We start from the raw sequence: 11984 nt of genomic DNA, 5'->3' as shown, positions 1-11984 counted from the left end.
AAGGCACGTCCCTGGGCGGGCACTCTCTCAGCCTCCAAGAGCTACCTCCGAATCCGAGGCACCTTCCTTTCCGCCTCAAGAGCGCTTACTTTCCTGGTAACCTAACTGAGATTCCTGGGGAACCAAGCCAACGCCACTCGCTTCTCCTCCGTTCCCCCCAGTTTTTTACTTGGAAGGCAGATATTTACTTTGCAGATGGGAGCTCATCGCAGGCCCCACCCCAGCAAAGAGAAAAAGCGAGCCCCTCTCCCGGCCCCTTATCCGCCTTTCCAAGTCTGGGATCCCTGGGGGCGGGTGACGCGAGAGCCCCCGCCCTCGCCCTCGCCCTGCCCGGCACCTGGTGCAGCAAACTCCCCCACCCGTCTCTTTGCCCCACCCTTGGTGATTCAGAGCGCCAGCCCCGCCCAGGCGCTAATTTAACTCGCCCGGCGGAACCGTCGGGCGCTGCTGCTACTTACGGCTACTTGCTGGAGCCGCTTGGACTCGCTCCGGGTCCTCGTCCCCGCGCGCCATGGGTCCCGCGCGGCGGAGCGTCCCCGCAGCGCTGCGTTTCCTTGGCGGGCTGAGCGTGCCGCTGCTGCTGCTGCTGCTGCTGCTGCTGTGTCCACCCGCCGCGCAGGGTGAGCGGGGGACCCGGGTGGGGGGGCAGCCCCCCTGGGTGAGCCCCCCTGGGTGAGCCCTTAGTCCGCGTGGGAGGGGCTGGATCCGTCTCCGCGGAGACCGGGAAGTCTGGGGACCCGGGGGAGGTGAGGAATGCGGGCACGGGTAATTGTGCCCGTAATCCCCTACCCTTGAGGCTCAGAGCTCCCACTAGCACGACCCCTTGGGGACAGGGAGAGGATCGCCGCTGCTAAACTGCAAGTTTTGGGGTCTTGCGGTGCCGGCCCCCAGCTCGCGTGGCTTTAGGAGTGAGGCGTGGACGGTTGAGGAAGCGCGGGCTGAGTCTGCGGAGCAGCCGAACACGGGGAACCCAAAGGGCAGGGCTCAAAGAGTGAATGCTCAGCCTCCCCTCCCCCCCCCCAAAACATCTCTTTAAGGGTGGGTGGCCAAAGAGTTGACCACTCTCACCTCTTACACAGTTGGGTGCTACACGGGACGCTACAAGTTTGCGCGTCTTCTTTGGGTAGTAACGTCCGGAGGGGGCGTCTGTCTTCATTGTGCGCTTAGCAACTGTATGCGTGTTCTAAACCACTTTACAAACAAAATAAAGAAGGGAAGGGGTTCCTTCCTTATTTTAGCACTGAATTAATTGACAAGAATGGCAGCCTAGCAAGTTCCTGGACGGAACTTGGAAGTTCAGCGCTGGATGGAACTGTTACATGTGTATCAAAAGCCCTTGCCGCTTCCCTTACTCCTCTGGGAAAAGGTGTGTTGCTGTGAGTTGAAAAGTATTAATTCCTTCAGTGCATTTTTTCTTTTTTTTTTCTCCCTAGGTGACTGCAGCTTGCCCCCAGAGGTACCTAATGCCCACCCAACTCTGAGTGATCGTGATCTTAAGAGTTTTCCTGAAGGAACCACAGTAACATACAAATGTAATGAAGGCTTTGTAAAAGTCCCTGGCAAGCCAGACTCCGTGATCTGTCTCGGTAACAATCAATGGTCGGAGGTGGCAGCATTTTGTAACCGTAAGTTCTTAATTTTTTTGTATGTAAGTTATGGGAATGGAATGTATCTTGTTAGCTTAATTTTATCCCTCTTCGCAGTGACTGGTAATTGATAGTTTTCAAGCATTATTAAACCCCAGGGTATAGCTGGCACTTTACCCTGCAGCTAATTGACTGTCATTACTTCCCAGAATAGGTCCTGCTTCTTCGTTAACAGGTTTGGGGTTTCTGTTGTTTTTTGTTTGTTTGTTTTGTTTTTTTGTGGGTTTTTTTTTTGTTTTTGTTGTTGTTTCCCCCTAATGCTGTACCTCCTGAAATAATAGAGAAAATAAACAATAGGTACAACGTAGGAAGTAAATTATGTATGTTTGGCAATCACCTTGAGACACGTAACAGAGGTCTGTTTTCTTAAATTTCATTTTGGAAGGTAGGACTTAGCGAATACCACTCTGTGGTGGTGTTTTAAAAAGTTCTCTGTTTTTACCTCCAAATCTATCATTAGAGGCATAGTCCTGCATTAGCTTTGACATATACAAGTAAACATAAAGGTAAGACTTGGTTCCTAGCTTTGGACAACCTACAGTAATAGCAGGTACATAAATACAGGACCTGCCGCAAGTGTTTTTTGCAACCAGGTGTGAAATCAGCTTTAACTTTTTGTTTTTACGTATCCGTGATTTCAGAAGGCAGTGTGTTGAAGTAAGTAGGCCTTTGAGCATGTATCAAGTTTTAGAGTTTATAACCTTTCTACATATATTGAGTTGGGTGGGGACCCTTCCCCCCATTTTACAGCTGGAAAACAGTCCCCCAGAAGTGAGATAACTTCTTGAGATCAGCAGTTCTTTTGCATGAGAGCCAGCGTCTGAACTTGAGCCTTTGGACTGGACATCCAATGTCCCTTCCACGATCCCATGCTTCTCCAAATTCACAATTGCCCAGACATTTCCAGTTAATACTTTTATGTACATTATCGGCCCATCTGATCCTTGGCCTCCTGGGTTGTTAGGATTAAATGAGTTTTTACATGTGTAAGACATTTAGAAGTATTCAACAAATATTAGCTATTACTGTCACTGGTATTGTCATTGCCCAGGACATTAGCCCAGGAGTCTGGAAATACTGGTTTTCATCTGATCTCCTCCCCATCCTCCATAGGGCAAATAAGCGTCAGTGCCAGAACTGTGCCAGCAATTTAAATGGGTTCTACTTCCTGCATTGTGGGCATAGTGATATCTACATACCCAATTTACTTCATAAGCATACGTGTGAATATGCTCGATGTGCTGTAAATGTCATAGTCATATTAATATGGTCAAATACCAAATATGTACAAAGAAGTACCGAAAAAGGTGTGATGTAAAGGATCAAATAATTCTGGATAATTAAACATAGATTATGAAACAAAGTGATGTTACCTATGTTGTTGCTTTTGTTAATACTTTCAGGTAGCTGCGATGTTCCACCCAGGCTACGTTTTGCATCGCTCAAGAGGTCTTTTAGCAAACAGAATTATTTCCCCGAGGGTTTCGTTGTGGAATACGATTGCCGTCCGGGCTACAGAAGGAACCAAACTCTCTCAGACAAACTAACTTGCCTTCAGAATTTTACGTGGTCCACGCCAGATGAATTTTGTAAAAGTGAGGATAATTTTACAGAGTATTCTCAATCACACGGTATTTGGGGAAATAGTATTTCTTCCTTCATTCATGGCAGAAGTCTACGTGTGCCTGTGATTATTTAGAATTTCTAAAAAAAACCATTAATTTTATTTTAAATTAGGCAAACTAAATACTCGTGAGAGGGGCGCCTGGGTGGCGCAGTCGGTTAAGCGTCCGACTTCAGCCAGGTCACGATCTCGCGGTTCGGGAGTTCGAGCCCCGCGTCAGGCTCTGGGCTGATGGCTCAGAGTCTGGAGCCTGTTTCCGATTCTGTGTCTCCCTCTCTCTCTGCCCCTCCCCCGTTCATGCTCTGTCTCTCTCTGTCCCAAAAATAAATAAACGTTGAAAAAAAAAATTAAAAAAAAAAATACTCGTGAGATAGGAATATTAATTAACTCACACATTTCACATTTAATTAGTTTAAGGCCACCTCAGATGTAATGAGTGTATATTCTAAATATGTTATTTGAAACTTACCATATGAAAGCAGGGTATGAAACATCTACGGATAAGAAGTGACAATGCATTTGCATAGAAGTGCCTGATAATCTAATGAAACAATAAATTTGTGCTCTCTTCTAGAAAAATCCTGTCCTACTCCTGGAGATATAACACATGGTCATGTCAGTATAACAACTGACATATCATATGGTGCATCTATTTCCTTCTCGTGTGACACAGGGTACGTTTGAGCATAGTTTGTATTTATACTCTATATTTAATTAGTGTGAAAACAGGATGGAAGGTGTAAGTGTTTACATTTGTGGTCAGTGTTTTCAAGCTAGTCTCCATAAAACGAGTCCTCTGCTCAAAGATCTTTTATCATGAGCTCATCACAGTTACGTGTAATAAAATGGGGCAAGAAAAGACAATTTCTTGTAACATCAAATTCCCTCAGTTGCTAGATTTCAGTACGTCTGTGATTCACTAGAACGTTTTAAATGTGATTGGCAAAGGAAGAAAAACATGTTTGCATTTGTAGAAATTAAGTCCTTCAACGGTTCAAAAGAAACCAGTCCTTAATTTGCCTAAATTTACCATATTTTCTTCTATATGCAAATGGCCTGTTAGAAAGTATGATGTGTTAAAGACATTTATTCCTAGTGTGAAAATACCATTCTGCCCTGAGGTCTTTTCTAAGTCCCATATGTACGGAAGAGGAACTCACTCATTGAGTATCATCAGTGTCTCAGACACTTCTGGAAACTTTATGTTCATTTTCTCATTGAATATCTGCGCATTGAATTATGATATTTTACTCCGTGTGTGTGTGTGTGTGTGTCCCTGCTCTTTAGAAAATAAAAATACCAGCATCACTTGTCTCCTGTACGAAACAGAGATGTTTGGATCATTAATATGATTAATATCAAATCTGGGGAGTACTTTGAACCCTTAAAATATGTTCTGTTATTCTGTGAACGCCTTATTGATCGTTTAGCATTCAGAAATATAAAATATCCAAACATCTGTATCACCGTAAAATGTTTCAAAACACTTTCATGTTTTCTCACACGGACTCCACCCAAATCAAAAATGTTTTGCCTGTCTCCTACCTTTTTTTCGTTTGGATATCACCTTTTTAAAAGTAAATTTTTCTTTTCCTTTGCACTGCCATGTGAACTTCGATCAGCTATTGTCTCGTCTCCATCTACGGGGATAGTAAATATTTTAAGGTGATAATTCTGGAGAATTTAAACGAAGTCAAACACGTGTGGATGAGACCTAACTTTTCTTTCCATTCATTGTTTTAGGTATAGGCTAGTAGGTTCAGCTTCTAGTTACTGTTCCCTTGCAGACCAGGCTGTGGAGTGGAGTGACCCATTGCCAAAATGCGAAGGTAAGACTGAAAAAAACCGAAGTGCTCTGGTGGTAAGGCTGAATAATCAGTGGTAAATTACGCTCTTATTTCTTTTTTAAGTTTGTTTATTTATTTTTGAGAGAGACGAAGACAGCGCAAGTGGTGGGGGTGGGGTGGGCAGAGAGAGAGGGAGAGGGAGAGGGAGAATCCCAAGCAGCTCTGTGTTGTCAGCGCAGAGTTGGATGCGGGGGTTGAACTCATGAAACTGGAAGATCATGACCTGAGCCGAAACCAAGAGTCGGTGCTTAACCGACCAAGCCACCCAGGCGCCCCTGCGTTACTTTCTCTCATTAAGAATTATCCACAGTGTATATTTGTAATACCCTTACTTTCCAATGTAGGAATTTCTTAGCTACTTTATCAGTAATGTATTTTACTTTATTAGTTATGGAGATAAAGGATTAAAAACCCAACAAACTCCAAAACACACGCACACACACACACACACACACAAGCCAACAAACTAAGATATGTATTGTGCTCAGTTGTACATTATCCTACCCTTCCTTCTAACAATCAAGCAAAATAGATAGAGTTTTTCTTCCCCCACAATTTTTAATTTTATGGATTAAAATACTTTTTATCAGAGAATCTATATGATCTGACCCTACATCCCAACATAAGTGGCAAGAGAAGGCATTTAACCCAGACTTCTGGATTCAAATCCATTATTTTTCTAAAACCCAGTGTTGCCTATCTGCCTCTTGTGGGATTATGAGCTGAGCTAATTATCAATAAATGTTTTCAAGTGTGATTTATTTTTCATCATTAGGGAAATAAGGTTATACAATATAGAAGACATATGATTTCTGCACTTGAGGATCTTACCTGCCAAAAGGGAGGTAGGGCACAGAAATAATATCATAAATACATGTATCAAGCCAAATTTATATCCACTCTAGACATAGGTCTCCTGAAAATTGAGAGGGGTAAGATCCATGGGACATACTTCTTTTTTCTTCTTAAGAAAAAATGTAGCATTTAAAAATGTAGACTTGAGGGGTACCCGAGTGGGTGCAGTTGGCTGAGTTCTGGCTCTTGACTTTGGCTCAGGTCATGATCTCACGGTTCGTGAGACTGAGCCCCACATCGGGCTGCATGCTAACAGTGCACAGCCTGCTTGGGATTCTCTCTCTGCCTCTCTCTCTGCCTTTCTCTCTCTCTGTCTCTGTCTCTGTCTCATTCTCTCTCTCTCTCTCTCTTTCAAAAATAAATAAACATTTCTTGAAAACTTTTAAAATGTAGGCTTTATTTCTCCCATCTTTGCTAAAATCATTGCTAAGTTCAAGTTTTTGGTGTTCTTAGGAGCAGGAAACTAGTATAGACGTAGCGTAATTTGTCCAGCACGTATTGTCTCGTCTCTCCTACAGTGTGTAGGAGGCAATGTGTGGGGTCAGTTGATATGAAGACAAAGAAATTGAAGCCTTGCCAGCCAAGAGCTTACAGGAGGAAGCTGATCACACCCACACCCTTCTTGCACTCACTCCACCCTCCTCTCTCTGCTACATCTTTGTCTCGTTGTTATTACTTCGAAAATTTTAGCATTACTGCCCCCCACCATCTTTCCCGTTTCCACCATCCAGCAGGGGATGTTGTGCATGACACTAGAGTAAGTTTGGACGGCAAAGAGGAACCAGACTGTATTTTTTTCCTGACACAGACAACTTGTCCAGGAGTCTGGACAAGCAGTCTCCCGGTCTGAGGCTGCGATCTTCACAAGCAACTGCTGTCAGGAACTTCACAGACATGTGGACACCAAGCACGTAACCCAGCACAGTAGAGCTTCTGCACTGCAAACACACTTTCCCTTCACGTTTGGCCAGGGCTGGGCCACAGTCCTACTCCCTGTCTGGTAACTTGAACTCCATTTTCCTCTTTGGGGTTCCTGTTTTCCTCTTTGATTGTTCTATCCATTTCGCAGTTCAGCAACCATGGACACCTGTGTCTTGCAAAAAAGGAGCCCTTTTTCCTAAAAAAAAAAAAACCTGTGCCTTCAGCTATCCCTATAAAGCCCAGTTCTTTTAGGCTCTGATTCTGATTTTCCACGTGACTTAATTTTTCTGTTTGGACAATGCCAAAGGATGAAGTGGAAAATACACATTCTTAAACAGTGAGCTGCCTCACCTTAAGTACACAGCCATGGCCTCTGGACACACCAGAGTGCTTTAATGTCAGCGTGTAGACTGAGGAAGAAAAGAAAAGGTTAAGGTCAAGATGTGTCCTTGGCTATACATCAAACTTCGGTAGTGCTTGGTCCTTTCTGAATGAAGCTTCAATGTCAGAAGGATCTGTTTTCCTATCTTTCTCCCAATGTTTTCTTTTCTTTTTTTTTTTTTTTTAATTTTTATTGTTTATTTATTTCTGAGAGCGAGAGAGAGAGAGACAGAGTGTGAGCAGGGGAGGTGCAGAGAGAGAGAGGGAGACACAGAATCCGAAGCAGGCTCCAGGCTCTGAGCTGACAGCTCAGAGCCCGACGTGGGGCTCAAACCCAAGGACCGCAAGACCATGACCTGAGCAGAAGTCGGACGCTCAACCGATTGAGCCACCCGGGTGTCCTTCCCAATGTTTCCTTTTTTCAGAAGTACCTTTAGTGAACTGCTATCCCCTGCAATCCTGGAATATATCTGCATAATATCTGCCATCCAAGATCCATCCCATTATCTTCACCTCCCACTTCTAATCACTAAATCGTTTTGCTTTATCTCCTTAATATACTTCCAAACTTGTGTCTTATCCTCCATCTGTATGACTTCTGTGTGGTTGATTATCCTTCATCTGGACTCTTGCAGTAAGGGCCACTCCTAACATTTTCAAGGGCCCAGAGCAAATCTAAATGGAGGTTCGTGACCTAAGACCCAATCTGTCTCAAATAGGTATCCCCTTCTGTCGCTGTGAGAAGTCTCTGATGCCTGTCAATGGACCACTCGGCCCACACACCCAAGCCGTGCACCCTGTGACCTTTTTTTCCCACTCCACCGAACTTTGGGCTGCAGATGTACACATCGACAGTATAGACCATTCTCAACAATCGGGACCATGTGATTGCTTCCACAGCATATATACTAAAATTGGGACGATACAGAGATGAGCGTGGCCCTTGCTCAAGGATGACACACAAATTTGTGAAGTGTTCCATATTAAAAAAAAAAAAAATAGAATACAGACCAGGAGAAGGGACCTTTCAGGCCCTGCAAAGGGTGCTGGCATAGGGAATTCTGGGCCAGTTCCTAGAGCATGATTTACAGCGGGAGTGGAGGGGGAGCTCGCAGTGAGCACGCCTTCGTGCCCTGCAGATATCCCACCCGGTAAGGAGAGGCACAGTCAGAGGAGGGCCACAGCGTGACATTTTAAAGTGTGGGAGCCAGGGGTGTCTGGGTGGCTCACTTGGTTCAGCATCCAACTTCGGCTCAGGTCATGATCTCGCGGTTTGTGAGTTTGAGCCCCACATCTGTGCTGATGGTGCAGAGCCTGCTTGGGAGTCTCTCTCTCTCTCTCTCTCTCTCTCTCTCTCTCCCTCCCTCTCCCTCCCTCTCTCTCTGCCCCTCCCCACCCCGTCTATCTCAAAATAAATAAAACTTAAAAAGAAAATAAAGTGTGGGAGCTAGGGCAAGAGTCCCCACTTGCCTGAGCTCAAAAGTGACACTGTTCGCAATGGCCCCATCCTCTATTCTTGTAATATTTCATTCACACGCTACCCAGAGTGATGCATCTGAAACACAAATGTGTCTCATCTCTTCCTTCTTTTTTTTTTTTTTTTAATTTTTTTTTCAACGTTTATTTATTTTTGGGACAGAGAGAGACAGAGCATGAACGGGGGAGGGGCAGAGAGAGAGGGAGACACAGAATCGGAAACAGGCTCCAGGCTCCGAGCCATCAGCCCAGAGCCTGACGCGGGGCTCAAACTCACGGACCGCGAGATCGTGACCTGAGCTGAAGTCGGACGCTCAACCGACTGAGCCACCCAGGCACCCCTCATCTCTTCCTTCTTAAAGCTGATCCTTGTCTCCTCGTCACTTACAACGTCCAGACTCCTTGGTGAAGCATGCAAGGCTAGCCGTGGCCTTCCTACTTGGTGCTTATGTCTTGCCCTCATGCTTCATGCTGCACCCACGCTCACGGCCTTCCCGCTTTCCTTCTGTGACTGCCTCTGCCTGGAGTGTCCTTTGGCCCCTTCAAATGCAGGACTTCGCTTTTTTTTCTTATTGAGGGTTTGCTTTGATAGTCCTTCTAGAAGTTTCTCCTGACCTTCCAGCTGGTTAACTGTCCTTCTTCTCTCTTTCCACACCACGGTACACACTTCTGCCGAAAGTCTCCCTATCTTGTGTTAAAATTAAAATCTCTTGTATTTAATTAAAGATCAAATGAAAATCTTTTTTGTCACTCTGCTTGAAGACCCAGGACTTAATGTCTTCTTTAGTTTTGCAATTCTGTTTCTAGAACAATGCCTGGTATGCATTAGGCACTCGGAAAATATCTGAACTGTACCGATGGTGATATGTGTTGTTATCAGACACCCAAGCCCAGAGAAAAGCAGACTAACTTGTTTTTGCTCCTTGCTTTGATCGATGGCCTAAAAGTAATTTATAAATTTTCTAGTATTCTCTGGTTACTTAAGGCCGCTTGATGTATACAGGTGATCACATTGCTTTCCTGATTCAAGGGAAAAAAAATAACAAACAACGTCATGGCTCTAGAGAATGTGGAACCATTGCATTGTTTTTTTAATCAGGGCAACTTCTAGAGAGAGGTCTCTTTTTATAGTATAACCAGAGAGACTCTGCTTGTATTTGTTTGACATATTCTGCTGCTCAATAAATTTACGTGAAGTAAAAGGTTGTGAGTCAATACATGCTTAAAAAAATTTATCCTAAAGGTTAAAATGTAATCCTGACATTTAAGGTATTTTGCTCTGTCAAAATGATCTATTCGTATTTCCCAAGTATGCCACTTAACTTCTTTATTTTTTTAAGACTGATTCATTTTTCAGAGACAGAGCGTGAGTGGGGAAGGGGCAGAGAGGGAGACACAGAATCTGAAACAGGTTCCAGGCTCTGAGCTGTCAGCACAGAGCCCATTGCAGGGCTCAAACTCACAGACCATGAGATCATGACCTGAGCTGAAGTCTCAAAAGCTCAACCGACTGAGCCACCCGGGCACCCCGCCACTTGACTTCTAAGCTCCTTTCATTTAGCATCATTTTTCCCTGGAATAAAGAGCAGTGCCCTCTTCTCTGCTGTCTTCGCAGAAGGGTACGTCTCAGTATTAAATTCAAGTTCCATATCCTCCTTAAAATCTCTGTCCTGCTTTTACTTCTGAACTCTGGCAGTATTTACTTTTTTCTAGCACAATTTGATCTGGAATATGTGCAGACTTTATTGTAATTTTTGCTTTACATATATGTTCTAAATCTTCTTTCTTTCTTTCTTTTTTTAATACATTTTGAGAGAGAGAGAGAGCAGGGAAGGGGTTTGAGACAAGGGCAGAGACAGAGAGAGAATCCCAAACAGGCTCCATGCTGTCAGAGCAGAGCCTGATGCAGAGCGAGATCCCACAGACTGTGAGATCATGACCTGAGCCAAGATCAGGAGTCAGGTGCTTAAATGCCTAAGCCAACCAGGCGCCCCTGTTCTAAATCTTATTTCTATATATTGGTCTCAAAGTTAGCATTCATGTTTTACAACATTTGCATCCAAAGCTCCAAATATATTCTTGTTACTTAATATGTATTTATAAGCATCCCTTGTTGATAATGCTGAATTTAGAGAAATGGTAGATTTTTAATTCTTTACAATAATTTAACATATCTTAGTCTTATGTAAAAATACCTTGGCAGTTTTATTAATTTAAAATATGTTGGAATTTTTAAAAGAAATTGTTTGTCCAGAACCACAAGAAATTAGCAACGGAACCATTCAAAATCCACGGAAAACCTATGTGTATCAACAGTCTGTAAAATATCAGTGTAATCAAGGCTTTACCCTGATCGGAGAGAACTCTATTTATTGTACTGTCAAAGATGACCGAGGAGAATGGAGTGGCCTGCCCCCTGAATGCAAAGGTAATCAGTTTGCATAGTTATGTTTTTGTTTTATTTTTACCTTTAGGACTATATGTGGGCTACAGAGATTCCATGAACCCCCTGAGAAATGAATGTACGATGTTGTAAGTGTGTATATCTGCATTTTTCTGGGGGACACAGTTTTTTATCAGATCCTCAGAAGAGTCTATGGGTTCCAAGAAAGAAAGAACCACTGATATGGAGAACATATGATAATGTATAAATAAATACATACATATACACACACAGCATATACAAATACACACGTGTACGCGCGCACACACACACACACACACCGTAATGTCTCATGCTATAGTGAATTAGCTTAAGTTTGCTACTTCTTAACATATTACTTTCAATGAGTTAATATTAATACAAAGGTCCATAGGGTGGCTTATTTTATTCAGTTAGGAGGGAAAGTTAGATATTAGACTATCTAGGATCTAGATAGTAGTCCCAGTAGGCGGTATTTGTTTTATCAATGTCATGTTTGAATGCCGGTATAACTCAAGCAAATGCTACTTTTATAATTATACTTGGAATTGCATTGGCATGGATTTTTAAATATCAGTGTTTGTGAAAAGTAGGTTTGTGTTATAAATGGTGTACATTAACAGAGCAGTAATATTAAAACCATGCAGACTAGTATAAAATGAGAAGTAAACCCTCAGAAGTGACCGCTGTTCACAAATTTTTGTGTTCGATTCTAGAAAATAAACATACATACGCATATTTTTTTACAACATTTATTTTTTTAATCATAGCTGTTGTATGGATGTATCATTTATTTAACCTGTGGAGGGGAA

At 43.2% G+C, this 11984-nt stretch overlaps 1 protein-coding gene and 1 pseudogene across 8 annotated transcripts in view; both read left to right on the top strand.

Moving 5' to 3' along the window:
* Nucleotides 1-435: 435 nt before the first annotated feature.
* Nucleotides 436-11984, top strand: part of CD55 (CD55 molecule (Cromer blood group)) — a 32208-nt gene continuing 20659 nt past the window's right edge. For 5 of the 8 annotated variants that reach the window (XR_007148109.1, XM_047840347.1, XM_047840345.1 and 2 more), the window contains exons 1-6: nt 437-620; nt 1434-1625; nt 3050-3241; nt 3845-3944; nt 5014-5099; nt 10990-11178. Coding sequence is in view for 6 of the 8 variants with exons in the window: in XM_047840347.1 (XP_047696303.1) it covers nt 512-620; nt 1434-1625; nt 3050-3241; nt 3845-3944; nt 5014-5099; nt 10990-11178 (868 nt within the window). In the remaining 2 variants the exon portion in view is untranslated. Of the gene's footprint in view, nt 621-1433; nt 1626-3049; nt 3242-3844; nt 3945-5013; nt 5100-10989; nt 11179-11984 lie in introns of all 8 variants that reach the window. The other 3 variants (XR_007148108.1, XM_047840342.1, XM_047840341.1) reach the window with 1 other exon arrangement.
* On the top strand, nt 8163-8262 carry LOC125155926 (uncharacterized; annotated as a pseudogene).

This window comes from Prionailurus viverrinus, chromosome F1, assembly GCF_022837055.1.
Source record: "Prionailurus viverrinus isolate Anna chromosome F1, UM_Priviv_1.0, whole genome shotgun sequence".
Classification (NCBI taxonomy): domain Eukaryota; kingdom Metazoa; phylum Chordata; class Mammalia; order Carnivora; family Felidae; genus Prionailurus; species Prionailurus viverrinus.
Note: the sequence above shows the minus strand (reverse complement) of the source record. Positions and strands in the feature narration are given on the sequence as shown.